The sequence below is a fragment of the Mobula hypostoma genome, chromosome 19 (assembly GCF_963921235.1).
Source record: "Mobula hypostoma chromosome 19, sMobHyp1.1, whole genome shotgun sequence".
Taxonomy (NCBI): domain Eukaryota; kingdom Metazoa; phylum Chordata; class Chondrichthyes; order Myliobatiformes; family Myliobatidae; genus Mobula; species Mobula hypostoma.
Window position 1 is genome coordinate 11,703,416 of NC_086115.1, and position 23,759 is coordinate 11,727,174.

Sequence of the window (23,759 nt, forward strand, 5' to 3'; positions counted from 1 at the left end):
TTCTGTAACCCTTGCCTGAATGTAGCAGTGAGAAGATGGCATGACTCCTCTCACTGCATGAGCAAGTTGGTCTTAAGTTTCTTGAGGACATGGATCCCAGGATCAGTAGATCACCAACATTTCCCAGTCTCTCACCAATTAATGGAGGAGATCCTGAGAGGCAGGATTTATGAACATTTGGAGAGGCATAATATGATTAGGAATATTCAGCATGGCTTTGTCAAAGGCAGGTCGTGCCTTACGAGCCTGATTGAGGATGTGACTAAACACATTGATGAAGGTAGAGCAGTAGATGTAGTGTTTATGGATTTCAGCAAGGCATTTGATAAGGTACCCAATGCAGGACATATTGAGAAAGTAAAGAGGCATGGGATCCAAGGGGACATTGCTTTGTGGATCCAGAACTGGCTTGCCCACAGAAGGCAAAGAGTGGTTGTAGACGGGTCATATTCTGCATGGAGGCCAGTGAACAGTGGTGTGCCTCAAAGATCTGTTCTGGGACCCTTACTCTTCGTGATTTTTATAAATGATCTGGATGAGGAAGTGGAGGGATGGGTTAGTAAATTTGCTGATGACACTAAGATTGGGGGTTTTGTGGATAGTGTGGACGGCTGTCAGAGGTTACAGCAGGACATTGATAGGATGCAAAACTGGGGCTGAGAAGTGGCAGATGGAGTTCAACCCAGATAAGTGTGAGGTGGTTCATTTTGGTAGGTCAAATATGATGGCAGAATATAGTATTAATGGTAAGACTCTTGGCAGTGTGGAGGATCAGAGGGATCTTGGGGTCCAAGTCCATAGGACACTCAAAGCTGCTACGCAGGTTGACTCTGTGGTTAAGAAGGCGTACGGTGCATTGGCCTTCATCAATCGTGGGATTGAGTTTAAGAGCCAGGAGGTAATGTTGCAGCTATATAGGACCCTGGTCAGATCCCACTTGGAGTACTGTGCTCAGTTCTGGTCACCTCACTACAGGAAGGATGTGGAAACTATAGAAAGGGTGCAGAGGAGATTTACAAGGATGTTGCCTGGATTGGGGAGCATGCCTTATGAGAATAGGTTGAGTGAACTCAGCCTTTCCTCCTTGGAGCGACGGAGGATGAGAGGTGACCTGATAGAGGTGTATAAGATAATGAGAGGCATTGATCGTGTGGATAGTCAGAGGCTTTTTCCCAGGGCTGAAATAGCTAACACAAGGGGGCATAATTTTAAGGTGCTTGGAAATAGGTACTGAGGGGATGTTGGGGGTAAGTTTTTCACACAGAGAGTGGTGGGTGCATGGAATGCACTGCCGGCAGTGGTGATAGAAGCAGATACGATAGGGTCTTTTAAGAGCCTCTTAGATATGTACATGGAGCTGAGAAAAATAGAGGGCTATGTGTTAGGAAAACTCTAGGCAGTTTCAAGAGTGGGTACAGAGGAGATGTCAGGGGTAAGTTTTTTACACAGAGAGTGGTGAGTGTGTGGAATGGGCTGCCGGCGACGGTGGTGGAGGTGGAAATGATAGGGTCTTTTAAAAGACTCCTGGATGGATACACGGAGCTTAGAAAAATATACGGCTATGGGTAAGCCTAGGTAGCTCTAAGGTAAGGACATATTCGGCACAGCTTTATGGGTCGAAGGGCCTGTATGGTGCTGTAGGGTTTCTATGTTTCTATTAATAAATACGGTACTCAGCTTTCTGAAGGTATGTACTGAAGTGGATGAACTCGTATCTTGTCACTTCTTTCCACTATAATACACGCAAAATGCTGGAGGAACTCAGCAGGTCAGGCAGCATCTGTGGAGGGGAACAAACAATCAATGTTTCAGGCAGAGACCCTTCATCATGACGAGAAAGGAAGGGGGCAGAATAAGAAGGTGGAGGGAGGAGGAAGGTGAGTGGGTAGGGAAGAGGGGAATGGAGCAGGAAGCTGGGAGGTGATAGATGGACGATGTAAAGGACTGAAGAAGAAGAAGAAATTTGATATGAGAGGGCAGTGAACTATGGAAGAAAGGGAAGAAGGAGTGGAACCTGAGGGAAGCGATGGGGAGGTGAAGAGAAGCGATTATTCTGGCTTCCGTCCCCTTCCTTTCTAGTCCAGATAAAAGATCTTGGACCAAAATGTCGACTGTTTATTCAGCTCCATAGATACTGCCTGGCCCGCTGTGTTCCTCCAGCATTTTGTTTGTCTTGTTCTATGTTCTGTTTGGATCTAAACATGCACAGGTCGGACCGGTGCGTTGGGGATTAGCTGGGTATTCCGGCAATGTGGAGCTAGGACAGTGTGGCATTGTGTACGGTGCAGTGGAGCTTTCAATCACTGTCTCATTGCGGCTGCTGCAGTGATTAGTGCCGAGCCCGACACAATAGCCGCTGCGGTGAGGAGGCTTGGCGACGGGATGGTGCTCCCGAGTCCCAAAGGACGGTGGTAGACGAGGGGGAGGCAGACGGAGACAGACAGGACACTCAGAGACCCCAAGAGAGAGAGGGAGAGAAGGGGGAGGGAGGGAAGGAAAGAGAGAGAGAGAGAAGAATTAATAGAGGGGGAAATAAGCAGTAAGACAGAGAGTGTTAGGCTGCATGTTGAGAGAGGGGAGCAGACAGAGAGCTAGATAGAGACTTGTAGGGAGTTGGGGACAGACGGGAAAAGGAACATAGGCAGAGACATACGGCAGAGAGAAGTGAGAGACTGACATGGCAAGAGAGTAGGAGAGAGATACACACATACGTAAGTGCAGGGACGGAGAGAAACAGTGAGACAGGGAAGCAACAGGCAGCGGGAGAAACCATCACTGTGTAGGACCATAGCAGAGGGTAGCTCAGAGAAAGGCAAAGGTAGGAAAAAGGCAAACAGGCTGAGATAGATGGAAAGAAGCAGTGGATAGAGAGAGAGAGAGAGAGAAGCAAAAGTATAAGGAGAGGTGAAAGAGAATGGGGGTGTGAAAGACAGAAAGGGGGAGTGATTGAGAGGGTCAGTTGAAAGAGAGGAGTTAGAGAGGGGCAAGAGAGAGTGAGGGGAAGTGACAGAGAGGGGCAGTTGAGAGAGAGTGTGAGAGAATGAGAGAGCACGACAGAGGGAGTTGAGGGGGGGGGAGTGAGAGTGGGGGTGATGTGTCCTGCCCCCCGACCAGGAGAACGTGGGCACCTGGGCACCAGCCATCCTCTCTGACCGCATTCATCCTTCGGCTCTGGCACAATGGCATTCGTTCCTCAGGTGGCTGGAGTTCTGTTCAAAACTATTCGCATCCTGCTGCCCAGCCGCTCTCACAGGATGGGCAGATGTAAGTGTCATCTTCAGTTCATTCCAGGGGTTAGCCTCGGGGGAGTAGTGTGTGGGGGGGGGGTGGAGAATGGGAGCAGAATCGAGGGTGAGGGGCAGATATAACGCCCAAACCAAACATCTGCCTAGCCCTGACAACCTCACCCTCCTCGTGGTGAAAAAATTGTGTCTTTAATTACCCCCTTACTCCCAAATGCAGTAACTCTCTAAATGGGAGCGATTCACCCTGTCCCATCCTGAAGTTAGGATACACAATCTTGAGTGACCTTCTCCTGCAGCTGGGTCCAGAACTTGAGTTGAACACCGCCCTCATTCAAAAGTTCTGCTCAGGGATTACGGCAGAGCAGTCAGGAGCAAGAATCCGACTCCATCTCTATCTACCCTGCTGTGTACAGTCGTAGAGTTACACAGCATGGTAATGCATGTTCCCTGTATGTAAATTAAACCCTGCAGCCATCAATAATTAACATCGACCAGAAGGAATCTGTTTGTAGTTTGTAGTATGTTATTTAGCTTTCGTTGGAGACCATGTGCGCTCACAATTCTCCCAGGCTCCACGTCAAGATGTACCACTGGGCTTTGACAAGTGCTCACCCACCAGTCCCTGATATGATGCCAGTTCCTGCAACCCTTTCCCAAGCCGGTTCACGTCCCAGCACTGGATATCTCTCCACATCGCAGCACCATCCCCAGATAGCACCTCCTCTCCCTGTTGGGTCTGGGGTGTGGAGGCACTCAGGGATTAGGGTTTAAGGTCGATGGAGTTATTCATGGATGTTGGGTGTGTAATTATAGGGGTGGAGATCTGGCAGTTTTGGGATTGTATGGTAATTTATTTTTCTAGGATTGTAAAGTTAGTGGCATTTTATTTGTTACAGAATATGACAGGGGAATGTGGGGTTACAGAAATCTGGTGAGAAGATGGGGCAATGTAGGGGGAGCTTCATTCTGTATCTAACCCATGCTGCCCCTGTCTTGGGAGTGTGTGATGGGACAATGTAGAGGGAGCTTCACTATGTATCTAACCTGTGCTGTCCCTGTCCTGGGAGTGTGTGATGGGACAGTGTAGAGGGAGCTTCACTCTGTATCTAACCCGTGCTGTCTCTGTCCTGGGAGTGTGTGATGGGACAGTGTAGAGGAGATTCACTCTGTATCTAACCCGTGCTGTCCCTGTCCTGGGAGTGTGTGATGGGACAGTGTAGTGGGAGCTTCACTCTGTATCTAACCCGTGCTGTCCCTGTCCTGGGATGTGTGATGGGACAGTGTAGAGGGAGATTCACTCTGTATTTAACCCATGCTGTCCATGTCCTGGGAGTGTGTGTGTGATGGGGCAGTGTAGAGGGAAATTCACTCTGTATCTAAGCTGTACTGTCCCTGTCCTGGGAGTGTGTGAGGAGCGACATATTTCATAGGATGTTTCCAGTAACTGCCAACTCTTTGTTTCCCTACTTTACTACAGCCAGACCAGGGAAGGATCCTGCTGATGAAGAGTTCCTGAGATTTAATTATCTCCTTTTTTTTTGGAGAATTTAATCATGGAGGGCCATGTCTAAACTCTCCAAAGCAGATATTGTATAAAATGCAAATGAAATTTGCCACATTAGCAAAAGAAATGAGCAATTAGCGAAGGATATGATGTTCAGTCACTAATTATCAATGAACATTGTCCAACATAACCGCTGCTGATTTACAATACTAGAATGATACATCCTTCTGTGTTCACTTATTTCTGATATTCAGGGAGAATTTGTTGATATAATTTCAAACAGGACACTGAATGAGTTGAGTCCATGATTGGTGACAGTGTTGTTGGTCTCTGAGAGTCTGTGTAGCCACAATACGTGGTGGAGAAGGGTGAACAGTAGCTGTGTGGCCAACTTAACTGATGTCCCCTAGACTTTGCTGAAGAATAATTGACACTCGGTGGCCACTTCATTAGTTATCTCCTCTATGTCTGTGGTTTTCTGCTGCTGTAGCCAATCCACTTCAAGTTTTAATGTGTTGTGTGCTCAGAGATAGTCTTCGGCACACCACACTCGTAGCACTTCGGTTATCTGAGTTACTGTCACCGTCCTGTCAATTTGAACCAGTCTGGCCATTATCCTCTGACCTCTCTCTCTAACAAAGCATTTTTGCCCACAGAACTGCCACTCACTGGATTGTTTTTTTTTTGTTGTTCTTGCCATTCTCTGTAAACTCTGGAGACTGTTGTGCGCCACAGGAGATCAACAGTTTCTGAGATACTCAAACTACCCCGTCTGGCGCCAACAATCATTCCACAGCCAAAGTCACTTAGATCACATTTCTTCCCCATTCTGTTGCTTGGGCTGAACAACAACTGAACCTCATGACCATGTCTGTGTGCTTTTATGCACTGGATTGCTGTCACGTGATTGGCTGATTGGTTCATTGCATTAACAAATAGGTGTACAGGTGTACCTAATAAAGTGGCCACTAAGTGTATTTTGACAAAAGAGGACCTCTCACTATCTCTATCTCTACCTCTATCTCCCTCCCTATCTGTCTCTATCTCTCTCTCATATGGAGGGTACAAGCACAGAGGGTTTTATGATGTATCATTATTGTTAAAATGTCTGAATTTATGAGGTTAATTTGCGCACAGAAGGCTCCCATAAACAGCCACAGAACATAGCTGAATCATGGGTTTTAGTGACATGGAGTGAGGAATAAATATTGGCCCTAAGACTGACAACTCTGTCTTTAAAGTACAGCTTTTATATCATTGGTAATATCCTGGTAGAGCGACCGACCCTGGTTTAATCTCCTCTCGGAAAGACAACACTTCCACTGTTCAGGACTCGTTGCTGGGGTAGGATTTGAACCCAGTAATGTGAGACCCCAGTGAGCCCCAGCGAGCGCCAAAAGGAGATGGTTATAACCACGGCAAAATTAAACTGGATTTAAACCTGATCTATAAGCCTGGACAGCAAAGGCCTTCGCCAGAGTTTCTGTGACTGCATGTGGCTGGGACGAGCTGAAGGAAATGTATGCATGAATGCTTATTATTGAACTGCCTGGCTGTCAAATGTCTAGCCTGTTCCACCTCAGTACCCTACTGGTCACCCTGTATTGGTCTTTGTACACACCTGGCTTCATCAGCAGAGAGACTAACAGATGAATCACTCAGGTCAACTTCAGCTCCCCACCTCCCTTCTAGCTAAGGATTTCCCCAGGAACTTTCCTGTCTCCCAAACCTATTTGTCCCGTTATTCCTCTCTCCCTTTCTCCCCATTTCTTCCTCTTGCTGTTTCTCCATTTGTCTCACTTTCACTCTTTTCCTCAGTACATTTGTCATCACTGGTTTCTACTTGTACATTTATCATTCGTCCAGTCTGTTCAATCATGCCTGACTCCCCCTCTCCCTCTCTCAAAGTTTCATAACCTGCATTTGTTGCTGTCCCCTCTATCCCCACCCTTAATCTCTTCAGTGACTTGCTCTCCCCTTCTTCTCTCTCTGCCCACCCATCACTGCCTCTCCACCATTCAGGAACCAACAACAACAATTTTTATTTACATAGCTCCTTTAAGGCAACAAAAGCAAATTTCACAGGAGGCATCGGGCTGGCGACTAGAACCGGTCTAAGAGGATGACAACTTAAAGGGAATGAGGGAGATTTTGGAATGCTTATCTGAAGCTGCAGAGGAGATTTATTAGGATACTGTCTCAATTAAAGAGTATGTTTTATGAGGTAAGGTTGAGTGAGCTAGGGTTTTTTCTTTTTGAAGCGAAGGAGAACGAGAGGTGACTTGACTGAGGTGTAAGATAATAGACATAGATCAAATGGACAGCCAGAGCTGTTTTACCCTCCAGTGAAAAAGGCTAAATCGAGAGGGCATAACTTTAAGGAGATTTGAGAAAAATATAGGAGACATGTCAAAGGTAGGTTTTTCTTTTCACAGAAAGTGATGGGTGGAGAATGTTCTACCGGGGTAGTGGTAGGGGCAGATACATTAAGGATATTTCAGAAGCTCTTGTGCACATTGATGAAAGAAAAATAGAGAGCTGTGCAGGAGAGAAGGGTTATATTGACCATATAACCATATAACAATTACAGCACAGAAACAGGCCACCTCGGCCCTTCTAGTCCATGTCGAACTCTTACTCTGACCTAGTCCCACCGACCTGCACTCAGCCCATAACCCTCCATTCCTTTCCTGTCCATATATCTATCCAATTTAACTTCAAATGACAACATCGAATCTGCCTCAACCACTTCTGCTGGAAGCTCGTTCCACACAGCTACCACTGACCTTGGAGTAGGTTAAAGGGTTGGCACAATATTGTGGGCTGAAGGACCTTTACTCTGCTGTACTCTTCTGTGTTTTATGTTCTGTCTGTGCAGTGATGGGGAAGTTAAGAGTTGCTTGAGAGGAGGGAAGAGAAATGTTTGGTGCAAGTCGCCTCTTTACTGAAGGTAGAGCGGTGGATGTGATGCAGATGGATTTTAGTAAAGCATTTGACAAAGTTCCCTGTGTATGTTCATGCCGAAAGTCAGAAGGCATGAGGTCCTGGGAACCCTGTCTGCGTGGGATCAGAATTGTCTTGCCCCCATAAGGCAGAGTCATGGAGCATATTCTTGCTTGGAAGTCTGTGATCAATGGTATTCTGCAGGGAGCTGTTCTGGGACCCCTGCTTGTTGTGATGTTTATAAATGACTTGGATGAGGAAGACAATGGGTGTGTTTGTAGATGATACAAAGGTTGGTGGTATGATGGACAGTGTAGATGTTGTTTAGGTTACAACCGAACGTTGATAAGATGAAGAGCTGGGCTGAGAACTGGCAGATGGAGTTCAATCTGGAAGTATGAAGTGGTTCACTTTGGAAAGCCACACTTGAAGACAGAATACAAGGTTAACGGCAGGATTCTTAGCAGTGGGGAGGATCAGAGGGATCTTGGAGTCCATGTACATAGATCCCTCACAGTTGCTGCGCAGGTTGATAGGGTGGTTAAGAAGGCATTTGGTATGTTACCCTTCATTAGTCAGGGGATTGAGTTTGGTGAGGTAATGTTGCAGCTCTATAAAACTCTGGTTAGACCACAGCTCAAGTATTGCATTCAGCTCCGATTACCTCAATATAGGAAGCTTGAGGAAGCTTTAGAGAGGGTGCCGAGTAGATACACCAAGATACTGACTGGATCAGAGAGCGTGTCTTATGAGGACAGGTTGAACAAGCTCGGGCTTTTCTCTTTGGAGTGAAGGAGGATGAGAGGTGACTTGATAGAGGTGTACAAGATGATAAGGGGCTTAGATCGAGTGGACAGTTAGAGACTTTCTCCCAGGGTGGAAATGGCTAATACGAGGGGGCATAATTTTAAGATGATTGGAGGTAAGTGTAGGGGGGGAAGTCCGAGGTAGGTTTTTTACACAGAAAATAGCGGGTGCGTGGAACATACTGGTAGAGGTAATGCTGGAGCCCAATGCCTTAGTGACATATAAGAAACTCTTAGGTGGGCTCATGTTTGAAAGGAAAATGGAGGGCTATGTGGTGGGGGGGGAGGGTTAGATTGATCTTAAAGCAGGTTAAAAGGTCAACACAACATTGTGGGCTGAAGGGACTGTATCGTGCCATACTGTTCTACGTTCTACATTCTACTGAGGCTTCAGAGGTTCTTCACCGACCAGTCCATAGTAAAATGGTTGACTCAAGGCTGCAAGGGGAGAAGGTGGGATGGGTTCTAGGAGGGACAACAGTTATGGGAAGGGTAAATCCTGGCTAACCTCCTATTCTCCCTGCTAGATCAGTGGCTTCACTTCAACATCATGGAAAAATGCAATGCCATGCTTTATGTGTGAGGCACCCCTTGCTGGAACAGCTTCTCGAGAGGTGGCCATAGCCAAAGGAGAACAGGCCAATGAGAAATGGTCTTTGGGGAGGATGAGGGGTATCAGGATGGGGAACAGTGTCCACTCTCAGAGCAGAGGGCAAAAGCGTTCCCAACAAAGGGCAAAAGTGTTTGGTTGATGGGACCACCTTCACCCCAAATGATGACTGTGGGGTGTTGGGACTGATTCCCCACCCCAGCTGATGACCTTAGCCAATACCCTCACACCAGTGGCCAGAGATGTACCTTCTGCCCCGGTTAATTTATTACTATTCATACAATCCAGGAAAGGCCAGTAGAAGGAGATCTCACTGCACCTTTCAGAAGAGAACTCAGTAATGAACTGGAGGAAGAAAAAATACAGGGGTCACGCTCGTCGATTATATAGCACTAAAACAGACCTTTCGGCCCAGCTCATCAGTGCTGTCCAGAATGTCTACCTCAGTTAGTTCTATTGTCCCATATCTATCTGAACCTTTCCTATCCACGTTCCTGTCCACATTACTTTTAAACACCTATCGTACCTGTCTCTACTCTCTCCTCATTCTGTATACCCACCTCCTTCTCTGTGGAGAAAGATTCCCCTCAGGTCACTTTTAAATCTTCTCCCTCCCCTCACCTTAAGCCCCCTGCTTTTGACCTCCCCGACCCTATGGGAACAAAAGCTGTGGGTGGTACGGTGCCGTAGAAGTTAGCACAGCACTTTACAGCTCCAGCGATTGGGGTTCAATTTCCACCACTGTCTGTAAGGAGTTTGCATGTTCTCCTCATGACCACGTGGGTTTCCTTCAGATACCCGCGTTTCCTCCCCCATTCCAAAGACGCACGGGTTAGCGTTAGTAAGTTGTAGGGATGCTATGTTGGCACCAGATACATGGAGACACTTGCCACTGATGCAAACAACTCTGTTTCAATGTACATGTGACAAATAATGCTAATCTTTCCTCTCTTAAACCTGAGCCGTCTGTTTCATTCATGTCCCTCTTGCCATAAGGCCATAAGGTCACCACCCCCCCACCCCCACCTCCTGCAACTCCAAGGAAAAAAGTCCCAGCCTATCAAACCAGGGGATGCAGTTACAAGACAAAGATCTGGTTGTAGGGATTTCTCTTCACAGAGAGCTATGTGGCTGTGAGTCAAAGTAAATTTATTATGGAGGTATATACCTATTTTCATATACTGCCCTGAGATTCATTTTCTTGCAAATGTTTACAGGAAGATAAAGAAATACAATACAATTTATGAAAAGTAGACTTAAAAGACTGGCAAACAACCAACGTAGAGGAGAAGGCAAATTAAAAAAGTTAGATGGACGGGTAGATAATGTTGAATACGCTGTTTCATCAACCACCCATTTACATTCATTCCATTTCATTCTCCCATCATCTCCCTCCTGATTCTACCGCTCAGTGGAAGATTACACCAGCCAATTACCCTACCGACCCTGGTGGACTAGAGCAGGGGAGTACGGTTTAGTGTAGATGGGGTCAGCGTGCATAGGCCGGGCTGAAGGGCCTGTTTCTGTGCTTTATAACTCTGTATTAATTCCCCAACCTCTTTTTGTCTCGGTTTAGGGGAATCACAAATAGAGGGCGTAGGTTCAGGATTAGAGGGGAGCAATTAAGGAGGAATGCAAGGGGTGACTTTTTCCACCCCGTGAGTGGTCAGTATGTGGAATGAGCTGCCACAGTGAGTGGATAAGGCAGGTATATTAAGCTTATCTGAAAGACTTTGGACAGATGTGGATAGGAAAGAGACACAAGGAAATGGGACAATCATAGATGGGAATCTGGGTCGACATGGACTTGATGGGCTGAAGGTCCTATTTCCATGCTCTGTGACTCTATCAGATGGGATTAATTGGAGAGCTGTTGCAAAGATCTTCTGTTCTATGACAATTACAGAGAACTACGGCACCTCATCTCTTGAGGTTTCACACCACCAGACTCGTTCAGATCATTCCTTTCCCCTCAGTTGTCCATCATCCTCCATGATTGTCCCATGCTGTCTGCTCCAACCCATCTCGTTGAACCTACCCCCACTCTCAGTCACCTTCTTCTTTATGGCTTTATTTTATTTACTTAGTGGTACAGAGCGGAACTTGGAGCCGTGCCGCCAACCACCCAGCGATTCAACACTAAACTAGTCACGAGATGATTTACAATGACCCGTTAACCTAATAACTAGACTAGTCACGGGATGATTTACAATGACCCGTTGACCTAATAACTAGACTTTGAACTGTGGGAGGAAACTGGAGCTCCCGGAGGAAACTCACACATTTCACAGGAAGGACGTAGAAACTCCTTACAGAGGACACCAGGGTTGAACTCCAATCCTTGGTGCCTCAAACTGTAATAACATTGCACTAACTGCTATGCCACTATGCACCCTGCTGCTACCACCCAACAGCTTCTAAACACACAGGACCTAAATAGGCAATAAGTCATTGGTCAGACTGCATTTGGAGTATTGTGAGCAGTTGTGGGCCCCATATCTAAGAAAGGATGTGCTGCTATTGGAGAGGGTGTAGAGGAGGTTCACAAGAATGATTAGATTAGATTAGATTATGAGGACACACAGTCCTCTTTTATTGTTATTTAGTAATGCATGCATTGAAATGATACAATGTTCCTCCAGAATGATATCACAGAAACACAAAACAAACCAAGACTGAAAAACTGACAAAAACCACATAATTATAACATATAGTTTCAACACTGCAAAGCAATACTGTAATTTGATAAAGAACAGACCATGGGCACAGTAAAAAACAGTCTCAAAGTCCCTCAAAACTCCCATCATCTCACGCAGACGGTAGAAGGAAGAAAAACTCTCCCTGCCATGAGCTTCCAGCGCCACAAACTTGCCGATGCAGCACCCTGGAAGCACCCGACCACAGTTGACTCTTGAGTCCATCCGAAAACTTCGAGCCTCCGACCAGCCCTCTGACACCGAGCACCGAGCACCATCTCTGCCGAGCACTTAGACCCCGGCCCCAGCAACAGGCAATAGGCAAAGCTGAGGCTTTGGGGCCTTCCCCTCCAGAGATTCTCGATCGCACAGTAGCAGCGGCAGCGAAGCGGGTATTTCAGAAGTTTCTCCAGATGTTCCTCTGTGCTTCTCACGTCCGTTTATGGTTTAGGTATGAGTAATGTTGATGGCTCTGGACCTATACTCGCTGGAGTTTAGAAGAATGAGGGAGAATCGTATTGAAACCTATCAGATATTGAAAGGCCTAGACAGAGTGGATGTGGAGAGGATATTTCCTGTGGTGAGAGAGTCTAGCACCAGAGGGCACAGTCTCAGAACAGAAGGATGTCCCTTTAGAACAGAGATGAGAAAGAATTTCTTCAGCCAGGGGGTGGTGAACCTGTGGAATTCATTGCCACAGGCGGCTATGGAGCCCGTATCATTAGGTATAAAGTGGATGCTGATAGGTATTTGATCAGTAAGGACATCAAAGGTTTTGGGGACAAAGCAGAAAATGAGGGATAATAAATCAGCCATGATTGAATGGTGGAGCTACCTGACTGACAATCAGAAGCATCCAATTGGAGTAGAAAGAGGTCTGCCTACTTTTCAATTGGTTTGGGCATCATGGAGGGAGGGTGGGACTATCAGGGGCAGATAGCTGTGTGAACAATCCTCCAAAGTACTCTATCAACCAGAGATGGCAGCTCCACCTTCTGACTGGGGTTTTCTCTGTGATACTAGTTCATCATAGGAAGTGGATAGGATGAATGGCCTAACTCTTCTCCAATTCTTATGGTCTTGCCTACTCTCACACCAGTGTCTCTAGAACACAAAACAGTCCATCACAGGAACAGACCCTTTGACTCACCATGTGCCAAACACAGTGCCAAATTAAATGGCACTGCTACCTGTACCCAGTCCATTTCCTGCCTGTTCATGCTCCTGCCTAAATGTCTCTTAATTATCATTATTGTATCTGCTTTCACCACTTCTCCTAGCAACACATTCCAGGCACCCAAACAGACTGTGTAAAAAAAAACTCACCCCATACATTTTCTTTAATCTTTCCCCCTCCTGCCTGAAATACAAATCCTCTGGTATTCGTCTTTTCAGAATCAAAATCAGGTTTAATATCGCTGACAATCTGTATGCCGTGAAATCTGTCGTTTTGCAGCAGCAGAGCAGTGCAATACAAAAATACTATCAATCAGAAATAATGATATAAAAATAAATTAATTAAGTAGTGCAAAAAGAGAGCAAAAATGTACTGGGGTTCATTGTCCATTCAGAGATGGAGGAGGGGAAGAAGCTGTTCCTAAAGCACTTCAGGCTCCTGTACCTCCTCTCTGATGGTGGAAATGAGAAGCCTCTAACACTCCCAAGAAAACAACCTCTCTTCATACCTTACTCTCTCTAATCCAGCGTCCTGGTGAATCTCTTCTGCACCCTCTCCAAAGTTTCCACATCATTCATATAATAAAATGAACACAATACTCCAAATGTGACTGACCGATAAAGCAAGGTGGCCAGAGATGAGATTCTTCACATTATTAGTTTACAGGGGAAAACCATTAGATACTAAAGGTGGCTTGATGGGAAGTTGAGGAAGGTATGGTCTACAAAGTAAAAAATCTTTGATCCCACAACACTCTCACTTATTTGTGGACTTATTCTGGCATAGAAGCCGATCACTTAGCTAAAATCAATGCTGAATAGTTGTCAGTTGCTTCAAAGACCTTCCTTCCCAGCTGGTGGCCCTAGTATGAAACAATGGTTTACTCTGTGATATTAGTTTATGCCCTTCCAGCTGAGAGGAATTAACCTCCTTACACCACTACAACCTTCCCAATCTTCTCATGATCCTGCTATTATTTGTAGGTAGAGCGAAGTCTACAATTGCTAGCACTCCAGCTTTGCTCCAACGACCAGAAGAGTTCTAATCCACTCCCCTACCTTTGGCCCAGCAGAGAAAAACAAAAAAAACAGTAAGAGCCTTGAAAAAATGAAATCGTAATTCAACACAATTATATAAAAATGTTGTCGGGAATTGAAAGGGTGTTTGATTGAAAATCAAAAGCATCCATTCGGAGTTCAAAGAAGTCCGCCTGCTTTTCAATTGGCAATGGCGTCATGAAGATGGGCAACCAATGGGTGAGGAGAGAGGGCGGGGCTATCAGGGAGATAGTCATGTGACACAATCCCACAAGGTGTTCTAGCCAGCGGAGATGACGGCTCCAACTTCTGACTGGGGTTTACTCTGTGATATTAGTTAGGTTTAAGTGGATGAGCCTGTTTCATCAGCCCTTGTTAACACCAAAATGATTTATCTGCTTTTCTTTTCGTCTTCCGGCTTCATGTTTCTTGTTGTCTCCGACTTTCTGTCTGCATGCCCAGATAACGGCGGCTAACAAAGCACCCTGCTTAAGTTCCGTGTGAAAGAGAAACATGCCAAAGAATACCAAGAAAGTTATCGCAACTTGTCATTGAAGTATTTGCTTGCTGCATGCGTTTCAATGGTTTATCACTACTTCAGTGGTGTGTTTCTGTCAGTCTCTGGTTGTATCGTTAAGAGGAAGCTGCAGACTGTCATCAGTGTACCAGCAGTGGGCACTTTTGCACCAAAAATTGTACATTACGATCAAATATTTTTCTTCTCCTTGTCTCCCTTCTCCTGGACTGCCAACCAGCTCCAACGCACAGTCAGTGGGCGGTTAACGCTGCAGTTCCATACCGTGCCAGTGTGTGGTGCTAATGAGTAACATTAATTCTTAAACATAAAATAGACTCCGATCAGATTCAGATTTACATGTACGTCGAAACATACTGTGAAATGTGTAATTTGCGCTAATAACCAACACAATCTAGGTGTGTGCTGGGGGCAGTCTGCCAGTGTCGCCAAACATTCGGACGCCAGCATAGATTGTCCACCATATTCGCAGAACACCACCAACAGTATCAGAACAAATCCCTTTCACCACCCACTCAGACACACATAAAGGCCTCCAATCCCAGAACAGGCTGCCCCTGGACCTCCAACCAATAGTCCTTAGCTCTGGACTTGCAGACATTGCACCCCAGCCCCGCAGACGCTCAGCCCAAAATACCTTTTTTTATATATATATCTATCTATCTATCTCTCTATCTCTCTATCTCTCTATCTCTCTATCTCTCTATCTCTCTATCTCTCTATCTCTCTATCTCTCTATCTCTCTCTCTCTCTCTCTCTCTCTCTCTCTCTCTCTCTCCCTCCCCCCCCCACCCCACCCCACCACCCCCGTTTAGATCCCAGGCTTGAGGGGTGGTGACAAAGCTAAATGACAAATTGTTTTTCTATATGGTAAAGGGAAGGTATCAAATAAATTTAAGCAAAATAAAGAAACTACAATTCAAGAATTAGATCTAAACGCAGTATACCTACCCCACTAGTGCCTATGTAATTTTGTATGTATGGGTCTGAACCCTATTCACCCCAAGGTTAACAAGGATTAAAGATTAGCTTTATTTCACATACATACATTGAAATGTACGTGAATTGGTCATTTGTGTCAAAGCAAATCAGCCAGGATTGAGCTGGGGGGCAGCCCGCAAGTGTCGCCACGCTTCCAGCACCAACATAGCAAGCCCACAACTTATTAACCCAAACCGTACATCTTTGGAATGTGGGAGGAAACCGGAGCATCCGGAGGAAACCCATGCAGTTATGAGGAGCATGTACAAACTCCTTACAAACCGTGGCAGGAATTGGACCCCGATTGGTGATCACTGATACTGTTACAGCATTACCCCCGGGAAACCAATTTCCCCCAGAATCAATGAAGTATTACTATGACTATTACACTACCCTGCCGCCCTATCCAACACCATAACAAAGCCAGCCTATCCAATCTCGTCCCGTATTAAAGTCCTCCAATCCAGGCAGCATCCAACATCAATTCCTCTACACACCTTCCACTGTAATCAAATCCTTCCTAAAGTACGTGACCAGAACTGCACATGAATCTGTGTGGTTTAGTAAGCATTTTACAAAGTTGCAACATAATATCCCAATTTTTATATTCTGTGACTTAACCCATGAAGGTAAGCATGCCACCAGTGTTCTTCACACCCTCTCTAACTGTGTCACCAATTTCAGGATCTGAATTCTGTTTATTAATGTTTCTTTGTGCCGTATCTTTTACTGCATATATTGTGCCACCCACTCATCTCCATCTTTTCCTCAAGAGAAGTGTTACACAGAACATGAGACATACAGCAGTGCGGCACAATTCAGATCCGTTCACCCACAATGTTGTGCCAAACTTTTAACTTACTCTAAGATCAATTTAACCCTTCCCTCCCATATAGCCATCCATTTTTCTATGAGTTTCTTAAATACGCCTAATGTACTTAATATTGCTTCAATATTCACCAGGGAAAAAGACCTTGGCAATTGTGGGGATGACTTACAGCAGACTGAAACACTTGAGCATATAGAAATTAAGAAAGAGGACGTGCTGGAGCTTTCAAAAAGCATTAATTTAGATAAGTCACCAGGTCCGGATGAGACATACCCCAGGGCTACTGCGTGAAGCGAGGGAGGAGATTCCTGAGCCTCTTGCGATGATCTTTGCATCATCAATAGGGATGGGAGAAGTTACGGAGGATTGGAGGGTTGCAAATGTCGTTCCCTTGTTTGAGAAAGGGAGTAGAGGTAACCCAGGAAATTATAGACCAGTGAGTCTGAATCTAGTGGTGGGCAAGTTGTTGGAGAAGATCCTGAGAGGCAGGATTTATGAGCATTTGGAGAGACATAATCTGATTGGGGATAGTCAGCATGGCTTTGTCAAGGGCAGATCGTGCCTTTAGAGCCTGATTGAATTCTTTGAGGAAGTAACAAAACACATTGATGAAGGCAGAGCAGTGGATGTAGTGTATATGGATTTCAGTAAGGCATTTCATAAGGTTCCCCGTGCAAGGCTCCTTCAGAAAGTAAGAAGGCATGGGAACCAAGGAGACCATGCTTTGTGGATCCAGGATTGGTTTGCCCACAGAAGGCAAGGGATGGCTGCAGATGGTTCGTATTATGGATGGGGGGGGGTCAGTGACCAGTGGTGTTATGCAGGGATCTGTTCTGGGATTTTTATAAATGACCTGGATGAAGAAGTAGAAACATAGAAACATAGAAAATAGGTGCAGGAGTAGGCCATTCGGCCCTTTGAGCCTGCACCGCCATTCAGTATGATCATGGCTGATCATCCAACTCAGAACCCTGTACCTGCCTTCTCTCCATACCCCCTGATCCCTTTAGCCACAAGGGCCATATCTAACTCCCTCTTAAATATAGCCAATGAACTGGCCTCAACTGTTTCCTGTGGCAGAGAATTCCACAGATTCATGACTCTCTGTGTGAAGAAGTTTTTCCTAATCTCGGTCCTAAAAGGCTTCCCCTTTATCCTCAAACTGTGACCCTTTGTTCTGGACTTCCCCAACATCGGGAACAATCTTCCTGCATCTAGCCTGTCCAATCCCTTTAGGATTTTATACGTTTCAATCAGATCCCCCCTCAATCTTCTAAATTTCAACGAGTACAAGTCCAGTTCATCCAGTCTTTCTTCATATGAAAGTCCTGCCATCCCAGGAATCAATCTGGTGAACCTTCTTTGTACTCCCTCTATGGCAAGGATGTCTTTCCTCAGATTAGGGGACCAAAACTGCACACAATACTCCAGGTGTGGTCTCACCAAGGCCTTGTACAACTGCAGTAGTACCTCCCTGCTCCTGTACTCGAATCCTCTCGCTATAAATGCCAGCATACCATTCGCCTTTTTCACCACCTGCTGTACCTGCAAGCCCACTTTCAATGACTGGTGTATAATGACACCCAGGTCTCGTTGCACCTCCTGTTTTCCTAATCGGCCACCATTCAGATAATAATCTGTTTTCCTGTTTTTGCCACCAAAGCAGATAGCTTCACATTTATCCACATTAAATTGCATCTGCCATGAATTTGCCCACTCACCCAACCTATCCAAGTCACTCTGCATCCTCTTAGCATCCTCCTCACAGCTAACACTGCCACCCAGCTTCGTGTCATCCGCAAACTTGGAGATGCTGCATTTAATTCCCTCATCTAAGTCATTAATATATATTGTAAACAACTGGGGTCCCAGCACTGAGCCTTGCGATACCCCACTTGTCACTGCCTGCCATTTTGAAAAGGTCCCGTTTATTCCCACTCTTTGCTTCCTGTCTGCTAACCAATTCTCCATCCACATCAATACCTTACCCCCAATACCGTGTGCTTTAAGTTTGCACACTAATCTCCTGTGTGGGACCTTGTCAAAAGCCTTTTGAAAATCCAAATATACCACATCCACTGGTTCTGCCTTATCCACTCTACTAGTTACATCCTCAAAAAATTCTATGAGATTCGTCAGACATGATTTTCCTTTCACAAATCCATGCTGACTTTGTCTGATAATTTCACCGCTTTCCAAATGTGCTGTTATCACATCTTTGATAACTGACTCCAGCAGTTTCCCCACCACCGACGTTAGGCTAACCAGTCTATAATTCCCCGGTTTCTCTCTCCCTCCTTTTTTAAAAAGTGGGGTTACATTAGCCACCCTCCAATCCTCAGGAACTAGTCCAGAATCCAACGAGTTTTGAAAAATTATCACTAATGCATCCACTATTTCTTGGGCTACTTCCTTAAGCACTCTGGGATGCAGACCATCTGGCCCTGGGGATTTATCTGCCTTCAATCCCTTCAATTTACCTAACACCACTTCCCTACTAACAAGTATTTCGCTCAGTTCCTCCATCTCACTGGACCCTCTGTCCCCTACTATTTCTGGAAGATTATTTATGTCCTCCTCAGTGAAGACAGAACCAAAGTAATTATTCAATTGGTCTGCCATGTCCTTGCTCCCCATAATCAATTCACCTGTTTCTGTCTGTAGGGGACCTACATTTGTCTTTACCAGTCTTTTCCTTTTTACATACCTATAAAAGCTTTTACAGTCAGTTTTTATGTTCCCTGCCAGTTTTCTCTCATAATCTTTTTTCCCCTTCCTAATTAAGCCCTTTGTCCTCCTCTGCTGAACTCTGAATTTCTCTCAGTCCTCAGGTGAGCCACTTTCTCTGGCTAATTTGTATGCTTCTTCTTTGGAATTGATACTATCCCTAATTTCTCTTGTCAGCCACGGGTGCACTACCTTCCTTGATTTATTCTTTTGCCAAACTGGGATGAACAATTGTTGTAGTTCATCCATGCAACCTTTAAATGCTTGCCATTGCATATCCACCGTCAATCCTTTAAGTGTCATTTGCCAGTCTATCTTAGCTAATTCACGTCTCATACCTTCAAAGTTACCCCTCTTTAAGTTCAGAACCTTTGTTTCTGAATTAACTATGTCACTCTCCATCTTAATGAAGAATTCCACCATATTATGGTCACTCTTACCCAAGGGGCCTCTCACAACAAGATTGCTAATTAACCCTTCCTCATTGCTCAAAACCCAGTCCAGAATAGCCTGCTCTCTAGTTGGTTCCTCGACATGTTGGTTCAAAAAACCATCCCGCATACATTCCAAGAAATCCTCTTCCTCAGCACCTTTACCAATTTGGTTCACCCAATCTACATGTAGATTGAAGTCACCCATTATAACTGCTGTTCCTTTATTGCACACATTTCTAATTTCCTGTTTAATACCATATCTGACCTCACTACTACTGTTAGGTGGCCTGTACACAACTCCCACCAGCGTCTTCTGCCCCTTAGTGTTACGCAGCTCTACCCATATTGATTCTACATCTTCCCGGCTTATGTCCTTCCTTTCTATTGTGTTAATCTCTTCTTTAACCAGCAACGCCACCCCACCTCCCCTTCCTTCATGTCTATCCTTCCTGAATATTGAATATCCCTGAACGTTGAGCTCCCATCCTTGGTCACCCTGGAGCCATGTCTCTGTGATCCCAACTATATCATAATCATTAATAACAATCTGCACTTTCAATTCATCCACCTTATTACGAATGCTCCTTGCATTGATACACAAAGCCTTCAGGCGCTCTTTTACAACTCTCTTAGCCCTTATACAATTATGTTGAAAAGTGGCCCTTTTTAATGCTTGCCCTGGATTTGTCGGCCTGCCACTTTTACTTTTCTCCTTACTACTTTTTGCTTCTACCCTCACTTTACACCCCTCTGTCTCTCTGCACTGGTTCCCACCCCCCTGTTGTGAACTAACCTCCTCACGTCTAGCCTCTTTAATTTGATTCCCACCCCCCAACCATTCTAGTTTAAAGTCACCTCAGTAGCCCTCGCTAATCTCCCTGCCAGGATATTGGTCCCCCTAGGATTCAAGTGTAACCCGTCCTTTTTGTACAGGTCACGCCTGCGCCAAAAGAGGTCCCAATGATCCAAAAACTCGAATCCCTGCCCCCTGCTCCAATCCCTCAGCCACGCATTTATCCTCCACCTCATCGCATTCCTACTCTCACTGTCGCGTGGCACAGGCAGTAATCCCGAGATTACTACTTTTGCGGTCCTTTTTCTCAACTCCCTTCCCAGCTCCCTATATTCTCCTTTCAGGACCTCATCCCTTTTCCTACCTATGTCATTGGTACCTATATGTACCACGACCTCTGCCTCCTCACCCTCCCACTTCAGGATATCTTGGACACGATCAGAAATATCCTGGACCCTGGCACCAGGGAGGCAAACTACCATCTGGGTCTCTGGACTGCATCCACAGAATCGCCTATCTGACCCCCTTACTATCGAGTCCCCTATCACAACTGCCGTCCTCTTCCTTGCCCTACCCTTCTGAGCTACAGGGCCAGACTCTGTCGCTTCCCCCGGGTAAGCTGTCCCCCCCAACAGTACTCAAACAGGAGTACCTATTGTCAAGGGGCACAGCCACCGGGGTACACTCTATTACCTGACTCTTCCCCTTCCCCCTCCTAACCGTGACCCACTTGTCTGCCTCCCGTGGCCCCGGCGTGACCACCTGCCTGCAACTCCTCTCTATCAACTCCTCACTCTCCCTGACCAGACGAAGGTCATCGAGCTGCAGCTCCAGTTCCGTAACGCGGTCCCTTAGGAGCTGCATCTCGATGCACTTGGCGCAGAGCAGACGTCCGGGAGGCTTGGAGACTCCAGGGCCTCCCACATCCGACACTGAGAACAGCAAACTGCCTTCACACTCATACTGCCCCTCTCCTCAAATAACAACAGAAAATGAATGCCAAACCTTCCTCGCCTTGCCCGTTTCCGCCCAAGCCCGTTGAGCCGAAGCCCTTAAGTTTTCACTCTGCTCCCGGCTCACTCCGCCGCCCGCAAACTACACTGCCCCAGAAGGGTGGGTTAGTAAGTTTGCTGATGACACAAAGGTTAGAGGTGATGTGAATAGTCTGGGGGGTTGTCAGAAGTTACAGCGGGACATCGATATGATGCAGAACTGGGTTGAGAAGTGGCAGATGGACTTCAACCCAGATAAGTATGAAGTGGTTCATTTTGGTAAGTCAAATTTGAAGACAGAATATAATATTAATAGTAAGATCTTTGGCAGTGTGGAGGATCTGAGAGATCTTGGGGTTCGTGCGCACAGGACACTCAAAACTGCTGAGCAGGTTGACAGTGTTGTTAAGAAGGTGTATGGTGCATTGGCATTCATCAACCGTGGGACTGAGTTCAAGAGCCGGGAGGTAATGTTACAGCTATATAAGATCTCAGTCAGACCCCACTTGGAGTACTCAGTTTAGTTCTGGTCACCTCACTATAGGAAGGATGTGGATACCATAGAGAGAGTGCAGAGGAGATTTACAAGGATGTTGCCTGAGGTGGAGGGTGTACCTTATGAGAATAGGTTGCGTGAACTTGGCCTTTTCTCCTTGGAGCGACAGAAGATGTGAGGTGACCTGATAGAGGTGTATAAGATGATGAGAGGCATTGATTGTGTGGATAGTCAGAGGCTTTTTCCCAGGGCTGAAATAGCTAACACAAGGGGGCATAGTTTTAAGGTGCTTGGAAATAGGTACTGAGGGGATGTTGGGGGTAAGTTTTTCACACAGAGAGTGGTGGGTGCATGGAATGCACTGCCGGCGGTGGCGGTGGAAGCAGATACGATAGGGTCTTTTAAGAGCCTCTTAGATATGTACATGGAGCTGAGAAAAATAGAGGGCTATGTGCTAGGAAAACTCTAGGCAGTTTCAAGAGTTGGTTATATGGTTGGCATAACATTGTGGGCTGAAAGGTATGTAATGTGCTATAGATTTCTATGTTCTATATTCTATGTATCTGCATCTATCACCACCCCTGGCAGGGATTTTCATACAAATATCTCTCTCTGTGTGAAAAAAAACCCTACCTCTGACAACCCCGCCCCTCCCCTTATACTTTCCTCTAATCACCTTAAAATTATGCCCTTCTCATCAATTTCTGGATTTCCATCCCGGGAAGAAGTCTCCAGCTGTCAACTCAGTCTGTGCCTCTTATTACCTTGTTCACCTCTATCAAGTCATCTCTCAGCCTCCTTCACTCCAAAGAAAAGCCCTAGCTCACTTAACCTATTTGTGGGTCGGTCTTCATCTCCACCAGATGCTTCAAGTATACGATTTCTGAATTTCGCATCTGATATTGTGGCTCCAATCTTTCAGCTTTGTTCATTTGTTCCAGATTTCTCAATATATAGAAATAGTTTTCATCCTTGAATTTAATCAAGTCCTTTTAATCTCTGAGAATATGCGATGATAGGGCTTCTTGATGGTATGAATTTCAGAGAATAAAGCCCAAAGTTTTGAGAGGTCATAGGGAGACTTGAGTGCAAAGCCCTCCAATTCTGAAGAGTTTGAGTGATCTTGTTACCTAAATGAACGACCCTAACACGGGGTTACCAGACAGTGTCCCAACACATTGCTCTTCCTACCCCCAGCAAGGCCTTGAAAGAGGAGGAAAGGGGACAAGGTGGCCTGATGATTTATGAACATAAAACCAGACTGACAGAAACCAATTTACTGAAAGGACGGGCTCTGAGTTTCAATCTTTGAAGACAAGTTGTGTTTGGTGTTCCTTGAAATGTTGGGTTTTAGAGTGTGCTGGCTTTCAAATATTCCTGGGCATTTTATACTGTCTAATGAGCTCTGGTGGGTGAGAACCATGCCACCAAAGATTCCTGATCCATTTGCCTCCAATTTCCACAGCAGAGCAGAGCTATTAGTCCACATCAACAGAGGCCACTCATATCCTGTGTGGTTTTGGTCCGTGTGCTAGTTAAAGAATCTCTAACTGTATAAATTCAGATCCCACCAGAGAGAAATTGATCTTGGATATCCTGGACAGTGAGAGTTAGTGCAATTGTGAATCTACAACAAGCTGGATGTCCAATTCCTGGTGATTTCTAAAGTGGACACCATGTAAATTCAAACTTTGTAGCTGCGGAATTTAAAATGCTAACGCACTGCAAGTTAAAACAAAAAAATTAGCAAGGGTGCCAATGCATTTACTGAGTTAAAATTACCAGGCCAACCTTGTAACTCTTAAAAAGCCTAGAATGAACATCCTGTGCCAAGTAGCTTAAGATTCTTCTGGAGTTATTGTATCTCACCGTCTCCAAGTTGGTAATATGAAGGAATGGGCTACACTCACCTAAATGAAAGCAGATTGTAGAACACTTAGTGCCATCCAGAACA

The 23,759-nt window shown here is 45.6% G+C and overlaps 1 protein-coding gene across 9 annotated transcripts in view; it reads left to right on the plus strand.

Moving 5' to 3' along the window:
* LOC134358814 (Kv channel-interacting protein 2-like) overlaps positions 1–23,759 on the plus strand; it is a 513,936-nt gene that overhangs the window by 435,076 nt on the left and 55,101 nt on the right. Inside the window, exon 1 of one of the 9 annotated variants that reach the window (XM_063071324.1) lies at positions 2,974–3,264. The exons of 7 other annotated variants lie outside the window; for them this stretch is intronic. In XM_063071324.1, coding sequence (XP_062927394.1) covers positions 3,180–3,264 — 85 coding nt within the window. In that variant the 5' untranslated portion in view covers positions 2,974–3,179. Of the gene's footprint in view, positions 1–2,973; positions 3,265–23,759 lie in introns of those variants that run through there. One more of the 9 variants, XM_063071330.1, reaches the window with a different exon arrangement.